Genomic DNA, 20,154 nt, shown 5'->3' on the forward strand with positions numbered 1-20,154 from the left:
ACTTAAAAAACCACTAGAGGGTGCATTCTCTCTGCTGTACAGGCGAGGGAGAAAAAGTTACTGTTGGTAAATAGTTGGAAATTGGCCAAAGAGAAATGAGAAGTACAAAATTCATATCAATAGTTCTATGATTACTAATGAAATCATTGAATGTATTGCATATTTGTTTTGCATGATGAGATCATTTCTTGAATCCTTAGTGAATGTGACCTCTGTCTACGAGATTTTCCTACCCATTTTAGGCTAATCCATTTTAATCTTTTGTTCCACCTCTCTCCACCCAAACAAGGGCGTCCTTTCTTGAGAGCAAATCATCTGTTTGGGTGATAATAAAACTGCTGATTTTCCCTAAATGTTGGCAACTTTGACAGTACTAAGAGCAGGGTCCATTCAGTGAAACTTGACAACAGCAATCACAGTCTTGTCTTTTTTTTGGTCAACAGGCACATGCAGAAACCCATCACCATGCTTAAGAGTACCCATACCAAACTGAGAGTCCATGCATCCCACTTATACATGAAAATTCCTAAGATATTTATTGGAATGGAAAGGGCACTCTCCCTAGAGGGACACATCCTGGTTACCTAATTCCGAAGAGTATTAGGCACAGGTTGGCATGAGCCTAGGCTTGGAGACCCCAGAGTGTGCATTGAGGTACTGCTGAAATTTAACCAGCTAAAACTGCATAGTTTGCCATTGTATGACAGTCTTCCTCTCGCCTGGGAAAAATCAATTTTTTCGAGTGCCTGCTGTTCTCGGAAATAACTACTTTGATAAATATGAGAATTAACAATGCATAGCTTAAGTATTCTGAGATGTAAACCTACATGAAGGGCATAATACAAATTGCTATATAAATGCAAGTTGCTGTTATCCAAAATACACAGTCAATTCACTTTACAGTATATTCCCTCAAGAAAAAAAGAATAAAATTGGTCACTTCAATCCACGACTTTTGTGGGACACTGCTGTGCGCAATTGGCTGCTGCGTTTCTCCCACAAATATACAGTCAATTCACCTTACAGTATATTCTGTGAAGCTCTATGAGATGTCTGGAAGACGTGAAAAGTGCTATTTCAAATGCAAGGATTATTATTATATTCTGTCTTAAAGACGTGATAAAGTCCTATATCAAAGGCAAGGATTATTATTATAAAAGACGAAAGACTAGCTCAGACAGGACTCCCAATGTAAAATACACTCTGTGATTTTTAATCTGTACTGAATTACTGTACTCAGTGTTCTATAATAATAATAATTCTTGCATTTGGCATAGCACCTTATCACGTCATAGAGACGTCTCAAAGCGCCTCACAGAATATATTGTAAAGTGAATTGACTATATTTTGTGGGTGAAAGTTATCGGAACTTTATGCAAAACTGATGTGGGTCAAACTTACCGTAAAACAAGGCTGTGCCTAATAAATTGTCCAGAAATATCTTCAAATCCAAGTTAAGTTGAGTTATGTGTTTTTGTTGTTAACTTATTTCAGTGTAGAGTGGAAATGGCAATGTTGTACATCCCTAGATGCCTGAACCGTGGCATAAGGAATCTACTATTGCAGCAGAGAAGTTTCTCAGCCCAACCTATTCATCAATTCAATGAAGATGACATAAAGGAAAAACTTCAGCAGTTCCCAGGTGGATCCATTGATTTGCAGAAGGAGGGTGAGATTGCTACTCTGATTATAAATCAGCCTGAACGAATAAATGCATTCACAGGTAAGATACTTTAACTTCCAGATAAAGAGAACAAACTGCATGAGCTAGGGAGTTCTTAAAACTGGAAACTATATTTACCTAATTCTTCCTAAAGAATCCTCTTAAGAAAGTAGTCTTTAGAATTTAATTATTTTGCATTTACTGCATTGAATGCTCCATAACATAATATAGCATTAAATGGAACAATGAGGAGTCACTGTAATCTTATGACAGGCAATGCATGGAGGTGGACAATTCAATTAAAGGTATATGGGCATCCAACTGAGTTTGTTAAATTCAATTCAACCTACAATTCAAACAGCCTACACCAACCACTCGGGCCTCTTGTCTAAAATCTATTCCCTCAAGGTCAGAGTCACAGATAAGAAGACGTTGGCAGGGACCAAGGAGGTTGGCTTCCGTCTTGTGTATGTTCAGTTGCAGAAAATTGGCATTCATCCAGGCCTTTATGTCTCACAAGCAGGCAGTCAGAAATTCGGTAGACTTTTGGTCATGGCTAGAGGAGGAAAAGTAGATTTGGGTGTCATCCACATACATGTGGAAATTGACCCATGATGATCTCCTGCTATGGTGGTGAATCTTCACTATTAAATTAGTGATTAAAGTAGTGATTCATTGCTAAACATACATTACCAATATATAAATGGATCCCGAGCCACTTGAGACCACTGGAGGAGGTGGTTTCAGGAATAGTTTGAATCATACCCTTGCAATCCAACGCTTTGGGACGTCCTCCCAACGTGAAAGGCATTCTATAAATGTAATTTTGTTGTTGTTGTTGTTGCAATCTAAATTTGGTAGGTGTGAATCGCAAAGGGCTCACTACATGCAAACTGAGCAAATCTTTTGTTAAAAATATTAATAACCCCAAAAGCACAATCAGCTCTTTAGTAACATTCCAAAAATCAGATTTTAATGATCTGAGACCAAGTTGGGATGCCAGAACCGTAAAATCAATTGTTTTGGCTGCAGTTTGATGTGTTATTGAGCAGAAAGTCCAAAATAGTATGTGTGCATACTGAAGATTGTGAGCAACGTTATGAATTATGCCAGAAAGCAATCGAGCACTGAATCCTAACCCAGTAATTCTTAATACTAAATTGTTTTGTTGTCATCTTTGTTTATACAGGAACCATGATCTTGGAACTCAGGGACAGGGTGGAGGAACTGGAAAGTTGGACTAATGGGAAAGGTCTTATTCTACGAGGTGCGGACAACACATTCTGTTCTGGGTCTGATCTAAATACGGTCAGAGCAATATCCAACCCGAAAGTAAGTAACAAGAGCTCTTAATGGTCTGTTAATTGTTAAATAATATTTGTCAAGCTCTACATCGGATCTTTGAGATTATAAATTAGGCTGAAACTCCAATGCTTGAAAGTACTACATTGCCGGAGGTGGTGTCTTTTGGATGAGGCATTAAACCGAGGTCCTGTGTGCCAGTTCAAATGGATATTAAAGATCCCATGGCACTGTTCAAAAAGACAAGGGAGTTTCTCCTTGCATTTGGCTAAGAATCTTCCAGATAATATTGGTTATTCACTTCATGTGAGATATTGTAATACACGTATTAGCTGCCTTGTTCGCCTACAAATACACAGTCACTATGCAAAACCTTTTGAGACATTTCAGTGACTTGATCAATGTCAAATGCAAGAAATATTACTATAAATTCCCTTTAATTCAACGGTTTATAGTTGTTCTAGAATAATAGGATGCAATCTCAAGATTGAAGCAGAATCAATTAAAAGTTAAGTGAGTATTAAGTATGAGTATCAAGGGATATGGAGAAGAGGGAAAAGGGATTTAAGAACTAAACAGCTGCCATTGGTTTAGAAAGTGATTCAGCAGTTCAGTCGCTGTATATCTGTTGCATTTTATCTAATTCTATACCATCTGTTTCATATCTTTTTTGTTCACAACATTTTATTCACATTTGACATTAATTTTTTTTGTAAATTTCCTCTTTGTTCTCTCGTTGGTGATTAATGCTGATATGCACTTCCACCATTCAACAGCCCTTCAAGTATTCCATATGGTTTACGTGGGAGACAAGCCCATTTCTGATCCTGTCCTAAGCCGATTTCCACACACAAGTGATTCCATCAGCGATCACTGGATTGTAATAAGGATTGTGATTATTGGCTCCTGTGTTTTCTCTCAACTACTCCATCCTCCATCCTAATAGGTGGGGTATGCTGAGACCAGTTTCAGTGCCTCCCACCCCTTCACCTCCACTGCCTTGTTGGCTAAAATCAGAGAATTCAGCATACATTAGGATTTGAACCATAAATCTTCCTCATCTGTCACTGATCCAAGTGATGATATATAGGTAGACATAAATTAATTACGGAAACGCAAGTACAATATAAAGTTCCTCACAACACATTTTGTATCAATTCAGGAATCTATATATAGAGGTGAATTCCAAAGCAGCAAAAAAAAACATCACCGTGCCCAAGAGTATACAAACCAGACTGAGTTCTACATATGTATGTCACCCACACTTAGAAATTTCCCCTTGTCTGGAGTGGAATGCATACTCTCTCCCTGCTTACCTCATTCTGAAGAATAGTTGGAGCTGGTTGCAAAAGCCAAGGCTTGGGGACCATGAATGTGATTTGGGGTACTGCTGGATTGAGAACACTCTTGGGCAAACCTCGCTGCTTGCCCAGTTAGGACCACCCTACCCTTTGGGCTTTGGCTTGCAGGGTTAACAGAAGCAGAATGGGACAAACCCACCCCCAGGGACTGGTCTGTCCCTCCAAATGCTGCCAAGGAGCCAGGTTGACTGATTCATCTTCAGAGGTTCCCTGAACAACAACAACAACAACAACAAGATTTCATTTATAGAGCGCCTTTCACATCGGGAGGACGTCCCAAGGTGCTGGACAGTTGGGTCGGGACCCGAGCAGGGGGGAAATGGTCAGGGTGAGGGGAGGGAAGGGAGGGAGCGAGGAGGGAGTAGAGAGTATTACAGTCTCACCTGGCTGAGGAACCAGACTGTCACAGAGGTTTGGCTCAATTCTGACATTGCGTTGCCAAGTATGTCATCTTAGAGCCAGTTCAGCCCCAAAGAGACCCTCTTACTTCCCCTCAAAGAAATTTGGCTAGTGGGTTCTGTTTAGATAATAATGGCATGAAGTGATTCCAAGATTATTATCCTGCTTGTAATTTTCTATGATTCAATGCAGCCATTCAGCATTAAATCACAAGGTTCAACACATGCAATACTTTAGGTTCAAGTTCATAATGAAAGTTGTTTGGCCAAGCCTGGATCAGGGTATTTATTAGTAGACTTGGCTCATTTAGTTCAGTAGAACTCTCGCCTTTAGATCAGAAACTTTTGGATTAAAGCTCATTTCAGAACTTGAGCCTACAATCTAGGCTGACACTTGAGTGCAGGACGGGGAGTGCGATGTATTGTCGGAGGTGCCATCTCTTGATTAAGACATTAAACAAAGGTCCCATCTGCCTAGTTTGAGGTGGACATTAAAGATTCTAATGTATATCATATTGAAAACAAAATAAAATTAAAACCTATGTCCAACCAATAATCCTAATTAAATGATAATTTATCACATAGCTGTTTGTGTTTCCTTACTGGTACAATCGGCTTCTATACTTACCAACAAAGGACATTCCACTTGATAGTTATTACCTGTGAACTTCTTTGAGACATCGTTTTGCGTTTCGTCCACAAAATACACAATCAATCCACATTACAGTATATTCTATGAAGCGCTTTCACCTCGAGTACATGATAAGGCGCCATATCAAATGCAGGGATTATTATTATTTGCCATGATAAAGCACCATAAAAATAGAAATACATCTTGTCAACCAACGAACATGTGTTATTCAGCCAGGCTCCACTGATGGGGAGCCAGTGGAGTTTGGCCAGGCTCCACTGGCTCCCCCACATAAGAGATTAATAAAAAAATTAGAGGCCCACGGTATTAAGGGGACAGTGGCCGTTTGGATTAAGAATTGGCTGAGTGACAGAAAGCAGAGGATGGTAGTTAATAGGTGTTTCTCGAAATGAAAGGAGGTGTGCAGCGGTGTCCCCCAGGGATCGGTATTGGGACCACTGCTCTTTCTAATATATATTAATGATCTGGACTTGGGCATAGAGAGCACTATTTCCAAGTTTGCAGATGATACAAAGTTAGGTAGGGTAGTAAATAGTGAGGAGGACTGTAACCAACTGCAAGCAGACATACACAGAATGTTGGAATGGGCTGACATGTGGCAGATGGATTTCAATGTGGATAAGTGTGAGGTGATACACTTAGGAAGAATGATAGGAGGCAATATAGACTTGGTAGCTCAATCTTAAGGGGGGTGAATGTACAGAGAGATCTGGGTGTTCAAGTAAGCGAATCATTAAAGGTAGCGGGGCAGGTAGATAAGGCAGTAAAAAAGGCATTTGGTGTACTGAGCTTTATTAGTAGGGGCATAGAGTATAAGAGTAGGGAGGTTATGGTTAATCTATACAAAACACTGGTTAGGCCTCAGCTGGAGTACTGCGTCCAGTTCTGGGCACCTTACTTCAGGAAGGACATTAAGGCACTGGAAAGGGTGCAGAGGAGATTCACGAGAATGATACCAGGAATGGGGAATCTTAGCTATGAGGACAGGCTGGAGAAGTTACGACTTTTCCCATTAGAGCAGAGAAGGTTACGCGGGGACCTGATAGAGGTCTTCAAGACCATGAAAGGTTTCGACAGGCTAGATAGGGAAAAGCTGTTTCCGCTGGTAGGTGTGTCTGTGACCCGTGGTCACAGTCTTAAGATATCTACCAAAAGAAGCAGAGAGGAGGTTAGAAGAAATTTTTTCACTCAGCGAGTTGTTCGAATTTGGAATGATTTGCCTGAAAGGGTAGTGAAGTCCGATTTGATAACATCTTTTAAGAGAGAACTGGATAGGTATCTGGGGAAGACGGGTTTGCAGGGTTATGGGAAGAAAGCTGGTGATTGGGGTTAGTGAAAGTGACTTGCTCTGTCAAATGGCCTCCTTCTGTGCCGTAACATTCTATGAATCTATGAATCACCGAACAGATCGACTTCAAGATCCTCACACCCATGTTCAAATCCCTTCACTCTTTGGCACCTCCCTACCTCTCTGACCTCCTCACTCCTCCCCAATCCACCTCCCTTGCCTCCGCTCGACTGGAACCGGCTTCCTCCTTGTCCCTTGCAACCTCCACCCCACCATTGGACGTCGCGCTTTCAGCCACTATTCCCAGAAACCCTGGAACACACTCTCTCAATCCCTCCACCTTACCCCCTCTCTCCCCTTTTTCAAGTCCCACCTGGAAATCTTCCTCTTTGACCGTACTTATGGCCACCTCCCCCCCCCCACCCACCGACTCAGAGTCAGGCTTCACCACTGTTAAGCGCTCTGAGACGCTACCCTGTTGGAGGGCGCTGTATAAGTGAAAGTTGTTGTTTTGATGCTTGTTCACTGTATTGAAAAGGTGCCAACTAGAAATCTGTGTTTCTGTATTTTCTCTTCCAGGATGGAATGACTATGTGTATGTTTATGCAGAACACCCTAACAAGACTGCAGAGGTATTAGTCTATGATGCTATACAAAGCGATACCTTTCGGGTATGAATTTCCATTGATTAGAAAGAAGCATCGGGTGTATTTGTAAACCGAACCGAGTTAATTCTGAATGTTGTTAGTTCAATTTGGAAATGATGCATATTTAAAAATCTGTTCAGAAATGTATACTTTCCACTGGCATCTTTAAAAGTGTGCTGCAGTCTGCAAAAGTCTTAGAGTCACAAAAACAATGTCCAATGTGAAATTGAGACTCACAACCTGGAAGGTCTGAAATTTGATCCCTGTTCTGTTTTAGCTCATTTCAATTGGGAGAGCAGAGGTAGAGCATTATAATTGATCTATGGATGAAGTAAGGGATAAAAGCAACAACAACAACAAAATTACATTTGTATAACGCCTTTCACGTCAGGAGGACGTCCAAAAGGTCATACAATATTCCTGTTCTGGATTGCTGTCCTATGATTCCTAATTGTAAAATATCCAGTGCCACACAGAGGGTTATGACAATGTGGAATACATTGCTCCTGGAGGCTATGGAGGAAGAATCAGTTGGGATGATTAAAAGATACAGATGGAGATTTGGGAAGTGATGGTATTAAGGAATATGGAGAAAATGTAGGGAAATAAGATCAAAGATTTACCATGATGTAATCAACTGGCAGTTCGGTTATTCTGTTGTTATAGTCCTTAAATTACAAGTTATAGTGGCATGAAAAAGGGCAGAAACTCTGATCTTAAGCTTCAATGGGCTTGTCTAATTAGCTTTAGTTTACAAAAAGTGTAAGTAATTTAGATTGTGCGCCTTGAAGATGATGGATGTCATCGTATTAAATATGTTATGTCATTTCATAGGCTAGAAATCCATCATATTCACTGAAAGTACAGAAATAATAAAAGCAACATTATGTTATAAAAATATTACATTGTAATTTTTTTTTAAAAGGCTCCTGGTAATGATTTAGTTGGTGAGAAGGGCTAATTAATTGTATCAGAAGTCTACTAACCTTCCTGATATTCCCAGTGTAGACTACCGCTGATCAGTGTGGCTTTAGTGCAAGGAGTCGCTCTTGGAGGAGGAGCAGAACTCACTACAGCGTGCGATTTCAGGTGAGCAGTAATGTCTGGGGTGAACTTTGGTTGAACGGTTTGCCAGTAACTAATGACACAAGTCAACAGATACAATACAATTTATACTTATACAACAACAGCAAAAACAAAATAAGGCCAAGAAGTTCCCAATTTGTGTTGCGTTAGCTGATGCATAATGGACCAATACACTGGAGTTATTATTCTTGGACTAGGAGGGAAAAATTAGCTTGCCTTCCCACTTGTTAGTGATAATTAGTAATCTCTAATGGAAAGGAAGTGTGTGGGTGAAAGTAAACGTGAAACTGATTTTAAAACAGTTCTTCGTGTTCGCAAACCCCAGTCATTGTGTTAGAATTGCTGTATGCTTGACAGCATCAGCATCCAAGGCTGCACTCTCCACCTCTCAAAGCCAGTCAGGAACCTCGGTGTTTTGTTCGACCCTGAGCTGTCCTTTCTTCCCCACATCCGCGCCGCAACTGGCACTGCCTTCCACCACCTCCGGAACATCGGCAGACTATGGCACTACCTCACCCCTCACGCTGCTGGTCCACGCCTTTATTACCTCAAGGCTGGACTACAGGAACTCTCTCCTCGCCGGCCTTCCCGGCACCTCCCTCCATAAGCTGCATGTCATTCAGAACTCTGCAGCTCGTGTACTGTCCCGCACCAGGCTTCGGGACCACATCACTCCCACCCTCGCTCGCCTCCACTGGCTCCCCATCCCCCAGAGGATCGAATTCAAGATCCTCATCCTCACCTACAAGGCCATTCACGGCCTTGCACCCTCCTACCTCTCCGACCTACTATCCCCCTACCTACCTGCCCGTACCCTCCGTTCCTCTGGCTCCGGTCTGCTCCACATCCCCTGTCCCAACCGCCCTACCATCGGTGGCCGGGCCTTCAGCCTCTCAGCCCCAAGGCTTTGGAACTCCATCCCCCAGTGCCTTTGCCTTGCCTCCTCCCTTTCCTCCTTCAAGGCCGGTCTCAAGACCTTTCTCTTCAACCGTGCCTTCAGCTCCCCTCTCGACTCTTTACCCCCTCCTCGCTCCCTCCCTTCCCTCCCCTCACCCTAACATTTACCCCCTGCTCAGGTCCCGACCCAACTGTCCAGCGCCTTGGGTCTTCCTCCCGACGTGAAAGGCGCTCTATAAATGAAATCTTGTTGTTGTTGTTGTTGTATGCTGATATGCAATTTCTCTCATTGCTTGTGAAAAAGTTAATGTAGGAAGCAAATGCATGATTTTGATCATCTCAACAAAATCATGGTACGGGAAAGAATAGAAACTAGGATTGGGGAGGAAACCGGTGATGTGTCGGGGCGTGGGGTGGGGCTTTAGCCAGGTATCTTAACACATCTGTAAACACTCTGCTTAAGAGTATCCAAACGAAGCTGAGAGATCCATGCATCTCACCTACACATGGAAATTCCCAACATATTTTTTAAACGGAATGCGTACTCTCTTCTGGAAGGATGCATGTCGCTTATCTAATTCCAGAGAGTATTGAAATTCCGGAGTTAAATTGAAGAAGGAAAAGGAGGAACTGACGAAAAACTGTGCAAAATGCAAAATGTGTTTGGGATTTGTGCTAAAATACTGTACCTCGAATGCACAAAGTTATCATTACTTATCCTTTGAACTTCATTGAATCTTCTATAAACAATTGAAGGATTTATTTGTTATGATTCAAAATAATGCAGTGTTCTGTACATAGCCACTAATCAACAAATCATCAAGTGTACATTTTGTACTGCACTAAATACCAAGGAGATGGTAGGTGCAGTAGATAATATTTTGATAAGCCTAGATAGTCAGATAGGCTGAATGGGAGCTCACACCGTCTCTTTCCGATGACTGTTAAGTCCTAAGTGAAATCGATTTAATCGCAGTTCTCAGTGGACCTGACCCTGTGTTTAAATGACAGTCTCACTCAGAGTGGATATGAAGATAAATGAGCTGGTAGTTCTCTTCTAAAGTTAGATTTCGAAGCATATTACTAGTGCTCTGCACATCTTTTTGTTACTCTTATTTCCATACGTGTTGCCCTCCTCTCTGATACATGCCAATTGAAACACAGCTGGTGGAATTGTTTTTTGGGGGAATGGATTATTTAAGACTACTATTAGGATATTCATGCACTTTATTGAAGAATAGGGCTTTCCAGTCAGTGTTTTTACTAGTAAACAAGTTTTTGTTTAATATATTGGGAATTAAAATGTCTCCATATAGTTAAACAATCTAGTTTCACGTTATCATGGAATTACTGTAAGCAACGGAACAAAGCAAGAGCTGCTGCTGTGACTAAGGCAATGCAGTGATCGGGTCATGACATTTCTCATTACATCCCCATTGGGAGATGACTTTAACTTGATAATTTAATAAAGTGCAATGTTTTGTTAAGTCCTCCAAACAAATTGAGTATTGAGTGATGCACTTATTCTTCATTTTTTATGTTAGGAAATATTCACTTGTTAACTGTTGGAATTAAATTTGTATGAAAATCTGGTGGGGAGAATGGGAAAATCATTGTTTCTTTTTTCAGGATAAAACCGAGTAGGGAAATTCAATATTATAACCGACTCAGCAAAACATTTTTGCATACTTGTTTATATAATCTGTTTTGACAGTATGTTTTTTAAAAAAAATCTTTTCTACTTTATTTAGGCTATAAAGAATTTTACATTTTTAAGTTATCATGGAGATGAGAGTAAACGTTTCAGATCTTAATAGATGAAAGACTTCATAGTCCGCACATTGATTGTTCAATAGCTATGAATAAAAAGGGCCACTAGTAGGACGTCTTGAGGCAGGACTTGAAGGAGGCTAAGTAGGTTTAAACCATCCAGTTCATTATGTTAGATTTAAGCAGTAATGAAATTCTCTAAAAGCCTTTGTACGATTATGAAATGATCAAGCAGTGTAATTAATAAGCAGCATGATGGATTTTCATTAAAAGGGCATTCCAGGAAACGTGCTCATTTTACACAGGTCAGGTTTGAATCCAGAACTTGCGTTAACATTATGGTAACATAGAGATGCAGATCTTCGCTGTGATTAACTGCAGATTATTCCTCAATAAATTCTTGTGAAATGTGTAGAGCTGGTTAGAGAACTTGCGAATGCTTAATACTAGCTCAAAATCAAGTCTTACACTTGTACATGCATAAAATAAAGTCTATATAATTGACATTCATTAAAATTAGGTTAAATAAAAACAACTCATTGAGCAGACATTTTTATTTGATATTTATTCACATATTGATGAGAATGTGAGAAACTCACTCAATGGAAAGAATGAAAGCACTGATGTGCGTTAACCAAACACTTGAAGTCAGGCATTGTCTCCGATGTTGCAATGCGGAGTATTCTGCAAGCAATGGATCACGTTGCAGGTCAATAAGCTCGAGTTGGAGATAAAATGGGGCTTTGTCAACGTCAAATGAGAAAGGTGAAGAGACCAAAGACAGGTCATTTTCGATCAAAGTGAAATCCTGGAATCTGCGAGAAAATTCGGCATGTAAGTCAAGTAGTGACCAAGTATACTTTTTAAGGCTTTGATCGCAAACAGTAATCTGCTGCAAAGTTGGAAAGTGGGTGAACAGCCTGTTTCCTGTGTGACGCGATAAAATAAATAATTTTGTCATAAATGACTTGACACTGCAATACAAATTGTGCACAAAGGCCCCTTTCCATTGCAGTTTTGAATTCAGTTCATTCATGTGGCCCATGATATCAACAGCAAATGTGAAATCAGAGAGCCAATTCGCAATCATTCAGCTGTGGGAAATCCAAATCTTTTTGTTTCAGGCCCAAAAATAAATCAATCTCTGTTCTCAGTTCCCACACTCTTTTCAAGATCTTTCCTAAACTAAGCCATCAACATTAATGTGATACAGAACATCTGTGCTCGGATTCCAATTCCTCAAGCAGAGTTACAAATTGCCTGTGGTTTAAAACTCTTGCTTGAATGTAGTTGACCACTTTCGTAACTGTGTCCACGACATTGCTTAGTTTTAGAACACTCTTCTGTGAGCTCAAAATGTTTGGTGATACCTCAAATAAAAATTATCAACTGGGCTGTGTCTTTGACATCACAACTCTCATCGAGTGCCAGTAAAAAACATGCAAAATTGCTTACTTTATTTTGTAACTGCAGATACAGGTTCTCAGAGATATCCACGACATGTCTCACAAGAGTTCGCCTTGACAAGCTAATGTTCTCAAACTGTTTTTTCTCGTCTGGACATAAAATCGAGGCAGAGTCAACCATATATATATATATATATATATAACCTTTATAAATTCTCCTTCAGAGAATGGTTTGCTCTTTCTTGGCGATTTTGTGTGCTACCACATAACTCACTCTTCTAATTTCATCCTGGAACGCAAATTGTTTTGTGAAAACGCTTTGCTCTTTTTGCATTCGAATAACCATCTCATCAGCTTTCTTGCCTTTTTCTTTGGCAGAAATGTTCTTATATTTGCAAATATGTTTGCTCTCAAAATGGCAATTCAAGTTGTAGTCTTTGAGCACTGCCACACTTTCTTTGCAAATGAAGCACACGGCTTTTCCACCCACACTGGAAAAAAAAATTTAGAAGTCCATTTTTTGTTGAATATTTAGCCTTCAGCGTCCACTTTCCGCTTCTTTGATAAAGACATTTCGAATTAACATCCTCTTCAGCGAAAAGCGGTTGCTGCGCGCGTTTGAAAATTTGCCGATCCATACATTTCTGACGTCAGCCTGATTCAACACTTAAGGGAGCGTGCGCACAACTAAGCAGTGTGATTGGCTGATGTTCCTGGTCAGATTCAAATGCGAAATTTGTGCGACTTTTTGGGACTGAACAAACTATAATTTTTTCTATTGCTAGACACAATGATGGGCCGGATATGGCCTGTGGGCCATCTTTTGCCCACCCCTGTGCTAGAGGCTGAGGCAACCTCTGTACATTTGCAAATAAGTGTCTGCCTGTTCAGATAGATGACAAAACTTCCATGATGCTGTTCGAAAGGAAAAGGGTGTTTCTTCTGGTATCTTGTCCTGGTCAACAATCCTCCAGATAGATTAGATAAATTGTTTGTGGGACATTCCTGTGTGTAAATTGGCTTGTTTGCAAGCTCAAATACAGAACTATGTGAATTGGCACAAATTTGTAATTCGTAAATTGTAGTTTGTTTTATAACACTGTATTCAAGAGCAATTTGTGGGACTTCTCATTAACATTAAAAATGACCCTCTAAACTTGTAAGTGACCATTTTTGATTGGATACAAAACTGATTTGCATGGTCTGTATTTACATTGAAGTGATGTCAGACCTTTTTCTGATGGAACGACCTTCTCCAGGTTCCAACCATTAATTATACTGAGCTAATAATGCCAATTTGCTGCTATTTTCATGACTGACTGATGCAAAAGGCACATTTAAATAGGGCACGACAGGCTTGGTGTTGAGTACAGGAATGCGTGCAAATGGGAGGGGAGAAAATTCTATCCTTACATTCACCATTGCCCTACTGACATAGCCTTGATCTCAGTTCTTCCTTCCTTCCAACGACAGCTCAATTGAATTACAGTAGCCAAATCTAGTGAATCCCCACGTCATTCACCCATAAATGTTCATCAGCTAGGAATGGCAGCATTCGACATGGCAGGCGACGGAAATGGATTTTTCCGCAGACGACTCAAATCAAGGCTGTTTTTTTTTTGTGGTCCTATCAGCGATGGTGGGCCTGCTGTGCTAAGCAAGGTATATACGATTCTGTTCAAACTGATATTCAAGTATCTATAAGCTAAATACAGCATTAAACAAACCTGTTATTTGTAGCCTCATTAGGAATGAAACTCAGCAATTGGCACTAATCACATAGACTCTCATTACTTGGTTAAGTACAAGCAATTATAGCTTTTGATGACTTGGTTTAATAGTGCTTGTGTCTGCTGATTCAATAATTAACTTCTTGCCGTGCTGGCTGGGAGTTTTACTTATTGTCCAACAGCTTTCCTTTTAGATATATGGCAAATTAACCTGTGTAACTGAATGAATATTCCTTAAGCATGTGTGTCAACTGGCTGGTAGTATTATATGCTGTATATTTATAATATATATATCAACTGATCCGTGTAGTCCATCCATTGAAGGACAGCTTCATAGGGAGAAGTACTTTCAGTATTCGACAGCTTCTCCTTGAATCAACTAAAACTCTTCCGGTAGGAGATGATCTTAACTTCATTGTTGAAGTTTAGCTAAATGGAGATCTGCCATTTAAAATCTCCTTTTTGAACCAGAGTCCCTCTTCTTTCACATTATTTACAAACATGTCTTGTAATGGCTTCAACAGGAGCAAAGAGGATATCAATTGAGAGTCACCAAAACTAAGAAATATCTACTCAGCTCTCTGCTGTCAGTGATGCAGTGCCTTGTGACAGGACATAATCCGAAGGATCTAAGGATTGAAAGTCAACAACAACGAATTGTATTTATATAGCACCTTTCATGTCGGGAGGATGTCCCAAAGTCAGTAATGAAATTAAGATGCTTGAGGTGGAAGAGTACTTAATATTAAAAGTGATTGTCCTTCCTTCTTTATGCTATTGTTCTCTTAATATACCAGCTGCGCTGTGATAACTTTGGGTATACATAATATATGATAAGCAGATATTTTTATTCATGTTTGTTTGTTCTATTTTAACAGGCTAATGACTTCAGAAAGTGAGATTCGTTTTGTTCACAAGCTCATGGGATTGGTACCAGGATGGGGTGGAGCCACCAGACTTGTTCAGATAATTGGATACAGGAATGCTCTTAAATTACTAAGCAGTGCTGACCGTGTGCGTTCTGCGAAGGCGCTGAGGATCGGTTTGGCTGATAAAATTCTGCCATCCTCTGATCACAATTGGTGCATGGAAGAGACCCAGAAATGGCTGAGTCATTATATCAAGGGATCCTCGAAAGTCATTCAAGCAATTAAAAATGTTGCGGTTTCAGGGAGAGAACTGCCGCTAGAAGAGTCATTGAGGAATGAAAAGTGCATCTTTAGCACAATGTGGGCCTCCCCTGACAATCTGAAAGCTCTATCGACAGTAATGAAACATAAATAAGTGCTGATATATGAATGGATGTGTTGCTCACCTGATGTCCATTTTAGCCTTTAATAGCATTTGAAAATCAGATGTGATGAGCAAAGGGACTACAAAATGTTTGTTTGGTACAAAAAATGTAAATTACATTTTTACCCAATTAGTTTTTTCTTCTCATAATAAGAAATGGTTACTTGATTAAATGCAAGAATTAAAAAAACATACTTTTAGATTAAAACTGTATTTTTGTTTTTGCTTATGCAATAAAAGAGAATCAATTCAGTTATTGCTAGCCATAATTATCGATGTTTGTTGTGTTTTGCTTTAGTGTGGCTCTTTCTTTCCTATAATAAATCAGAATTGATGTGAAAATAGTCTGCTATATGAAGCACTTGCACTTGAAGCTGAATTGCTGACAGTTTGTCTGTGGAGACAATGTGCAACATATTAGTGCTTAAATTACTAAGCAGTGCTGACCGTGTGCGTTCTGCGAAGGCGCTGAGGATCGGTTTGGCTGATAAAATTCTGTATCCACCTCCAGTGTACAAATGTATGTACACTGGAGGTGGATACAAGCCGGACACAGCAGTGTTTTGCAGGATGCTTTGCAACAAAATTTTAAGCATTAAAAGTTTAAACTGAGTTATGCTGAAATGAACTCTTGGAATGGGAAAATGTTAGTTCTATTACACACACTTTGGATTTTCTTTTCTATGTTACAGTAGAAATTTATGGGACAGAAGGCCATTTGGCCCAACGTTTTTGTGCCATTTATGTGGGGTGAAACAAGGCTTATTGTAGTCAGAAGTAATAACCATGTAGAACTAAAACAAACCCTATCTTTCCTCCATTTGTTTATTTTATAATTAAAATTTTACTTTTTGTAATTAAACTATTCTATAGATTCATTTTCCTTCACTTCATGGAATCCCAATATCCATTTAGAGTTAGTTGATAGTCGTTTGTTAGTTACAATCAAATCAATTTACTTTGTTCCTAAAGCATCCAAACAAGAATCACTAACGTGGATATAAGAATAATACTAATCCTTGCATTTGATATGGCACTTTTGCACTTTTCATGTCTTCTAGATGTCTCAAAGCGCTTCACAGAATATACTGTAAAGTGATTGACTATTATTTGTGGGCGAAACGCGGCAGCCAATTGTGCACAGCAGTGTTCCACAAACAGTCGTTGATTAAGTGACCAAANTTTTTTTCTTGAGGGATATTATCATGCACGTGGAGCAAGAAAACTGGTGATGGCAACATTATCATATTTCAACCCAAAACATGCCTGAAGTGTTCCTTCACAGCTCATTACATTTACAAGCAACACTTACAGGAAATTTGCATGAAGACAATATATCTAAGACAATTTATCTAATATAAACTTCATATTTATAATTAATTTTTAAGATCATTTAATCTTGAACTCTGGCTAAGATAAATGTTCTTTGCTTGTATATATCCAGTAAATTATTTTGACTTAAATTTGATTTTTTTTACACCACTTGTCTTTTTTCAAAGTTTAGTGGCTTAACTTTTATCTATTGTGAAACCTTTCTTTGGTAACAGTCTGGATGTTGCAAAACATGATATTGCCACTGTTTTCCAAGGATAACTGACTCAGGGAAAGGTGTTAAGTATCACCGATTTGCACTTGCAAAATCACACTCATTTGCATGAACTAAAATTTATCATTGAGATCTGAATAATGATGACAGATTTCTGAGTAGGTGCGTTAACTTATCTTTAACAGCAAGTTCACTCATTCTTAATTAGAAAGAACAGCCTTTCCTCCTTGGGGGGGTAAATGTAAATGTATGCCAATACATACCTCTCATGGAGGCTTTTCAAGTTGGAAAACAGACCTACACTACTATCCAAAACTGAGCTTGTAGGACTCTGGATCTTTGCTTTGAATCCTCTTCAGTAAAAACATCAACAACAAATTACAATCATATACCAGCTTTCACACAGGATAGCACTTCGGAGAGCTCCATAGTGGTGACAATGGGCACTGAGCAAGTTGGAGAAGCTGGAGGTGACTAAGAGTGGTTGAAGAAAGCAGGAAATTAAGATGTTAAACAAAGGTACGTTTGTGCAAATTTTCTGTGTGTGAAAACTACTTGCAGATCTAGTCTGCGGTCAAAATAGTTTTTCTGATGCACATCTCCTTCAGGGAGGGGCTGGAATGAACAGTAGATTGATGACACAGCTTCTTAAACAGAATATTTTCCAAATATACCTTCCTCGAGTAGTCAAATAATATAATAACAATCCTTGCATTTGATATAGCGCCTTATCATGTCACTGAGACATCTCAAAGCGCTTAACAGAATATACTGTAAAGTGGATTGATGGTCATGGTCTTCAGTACTTTGGCCACAAGCAACTTTACAATGAGGCAAAACGTAAAATACTGCAGATGCTGGAAATCTGAAAACAAAACCAGAAGTCGCTGGGAACACTCAGCAGGTCAGGCAGCATCTATGGAGAAAGGAAAATGAGTCAAACATTTTGGGTCCACAACCCTTCGTCAGAACTGGGGTATGTTAGGAGGGAGAGGCTTTTATAATAATAATAATAATAATAATCCTTGCATTTGATATAGCGCTTTTCACGTCGGGAGGACGTCCCAAAGCGCTTCACAGAATAGACTGTAAAGTGAATTGACTGTATATTTGTGGGCGAACGCGGCAGCCAATTGCGCACAGCAATGTCCCACAAACAGTCGTAGATTGAAAATGACCAATTTATTATTGTTTTTTGTTTTGGAGGGATTATTATTAGGCGTGTGGAGTAAGGAAACTTGCCCAAGGTTTCGCCCTGCCTGGAATTGAACTCAGATCTCTCGCTTGCAAAGCGAGAGCTCTAACCACTGAGCTACAGGACTCCACAGGACTTTCTGAATTTCTTTTGAATTTTTATATAGAGACAGTAAGTGCTAACAAAGTCAGTGGTCCATTTGCTGTACCTTCCCAGCCAGTTTACCTGCTATTATTATTAATAAACAACCAATGACTAAACCTTTCTTTTTGCAAACTAGAGAGAAATATACAAGAAGAACATGAAAGCGAATGTATCTCTAGGGTCCCTTAAAAAGGGTCCCGATGGAGCAGCTCTTTCTTTAGTATGGAAAATCAGATCTTTTTATTTTAACAGTAAATTTGAAGTAGAGATGCAATCGGCTGCTACCACACTCACATTACAGCTAGTGTGAACTTTACCATTTCAAACATCCAACCACAAATAATTAAATATATTCTATGGATTTTAAATATTTACACTCTCTTGCTTGCGATTTTCTTCCCGTGCTCACGTTAGCATTTCACATCCATGGTGGAGTTGGGGGTGAGCACAGCAATTGTGTCTCTCATAACCCCACACACATGCTCACAAAACGTGAGAGAACCCGCTCACCCTTTTAAGGGCTAACAGAGAGTAGGGAGGCAGGGCAAGGAAGACAAAGGAGAAAATGGGGTAGAGAACAGGGGATGATGGGTTAAAGGTGTTAATGATGCAAAACAAAGGGGAGGATTGCAACAAAGCAGGGGAATAGAGGTATTAATACTGCAAAACAAAGTGGGGGGTGGAATGCAACAAAATAGGCAGAGCAGAGAGAGAAAAGGTGTGTCTGGGACCAAGATGATGTGGTAATGGTCACGGAAGAGGGGGAGGAAGATGAGCTGTTATGATCTGAAATTGTTGAAAATCAATATTGAGGCCAGAGAGCTGTAGGGTCCCTAGCAGATAAATAAGGTGCTGTTTCTCAAGCTTGTACTGTGGCTCATTGGAACAGGGTAGGAGACCATGGATTGAGAGGTCAGAGTGGGAGGGAGAGTTGAAGTAGCAAGAAACCGGAAGCTCAGGGTTGTGCTTGCGGACAGAATGGGGGTGTTTGGCGAATCGGTCACCCAATCTGCGTTTTGTCTTAGTGTAGAGACCACATCGTGAGCAGCCTGAGCTTCCGGTTTCTTGCCACTTCAACTCCGCCCTCACCCCTTCCCCCCCTTCCCAGAACCATGATAGGGTTCCCATAGTCCTCACCTTCCACCCCACCTTCTGTTTTTGTTTACAATGAGTCTTCTTCCTGTCTGAAGCCTCATGTAATTAATTTGAATGTTATTGGGACTGCCATTGTGAAAGCAAATAATAATCTTGCATTTGATATAGCGCTTTTCACGTCTTCCAGACGTCTCAAAGAGCTTCACAGAATATACTGTAAAGTGAATTGACTGGATTTTGTGGGCAAAATGCAGCAGCCAATTGCGCACACCAGTGTCCCACAAACAGTTGTGGATTAAGTGACCAATTTATTATTGTTTTTTTTTCTTGAGGGATTATCATCAAGCGTGTGGAGTAAGGAAACTTGCCCAAAGATCGCTTTACGGGACTCCAAATGGCCAGTGTTGCCATTCCAAATAGTTCAAATGTGATTAATCTAATCATCACCCACAACAATCTGCTTAACCCTATTTAGGATATGCTCCAATGACTGAGCTTAAGTGCAGAAGTTAAGGGTCATTCCCAATGTAGTACATGAGTAACACAGATAGGAACATGATAAAAGCCATCCCCAGGGATTCTGAAAGTTGGAAGAATAATGACAAAATGTCTGCACATAACTCATCCATCAAATGGCCTTAATAAACTGCTTATATTAATAGGTCAGCTGAAGAAGGAAAA

The 20,154-nt window shown here is 39.9% G+C and overlaps 1 protein-coding gene across 1 annotated transcript; it reads left to right on the forward strand.

The window, feature by feature from the left end:
• The first annotated feature begins 628 nt into the window (after positions 1-628).
• echdc1 (enoyl CoA hydratase domain containing 1) lies at positions 629-15,762 on the forward strand. The gene is made up of 6 exons (XM_007899257.2): positions 629-654; positions 1,495-1,723; positions 2,853-2,995; positions 7,244-7,296; positions 8,320-8,400; positions 15,079-15,762. Exons 2-6 carry the CDS (start codon positions 1,507-1,509, stop codon positions 15,482-15,484), a joined length of 900 nt encoding a protein of 299 aa, XP_007897448.1. The 5' UTR covers positions 629-654; positions 1,495-1,506; the 3' UTR covers positions 15,485-15,762.
• Positions 15,763-20,154: the final 4,392 nt, after the last annotated feature.

Source organism: Callorhinchus milii, unplaced genomic scaffold, assembly GCF_018977255.1.
Source record: "Callorhinchus milii isolate IMCB2004 unplaced genomic scaffold, IMCB_Cmil_1.0 Scaffold3, whole genome shotgun sequence".
Classification (NCBI taxonomy): domain Eukaryota; kingdom Metazoa; phylum Chordata; class Chondrichthyes; order Chimaeriformes; family Callorhinchidae; genus Callorhinchus; species Callorhinchus milii.

Coding starts and splice junctions, on each gene's coding strand:
- echdc1 (XM_007899257.2), top strand. CDS start 1,507: ATGGCAATGTTGTACATCCCTAGATGCCTGAACCGTGGCATAAGGAAT. Junction 2,996..7,243: donor GAGCAATATCCAACCCGAAA/GTAAGTAACAAG, acceptor TTTCTCTTCCAG/GATGGAATGACTATGTGTAT. Junction 8,401..15,078: donor ACTACAGCGTGCGATTTCAG/GTGAGCAGTAAT, acceptor CTATTTTAACAG/GCTAATGACTTCAGAAAGTG.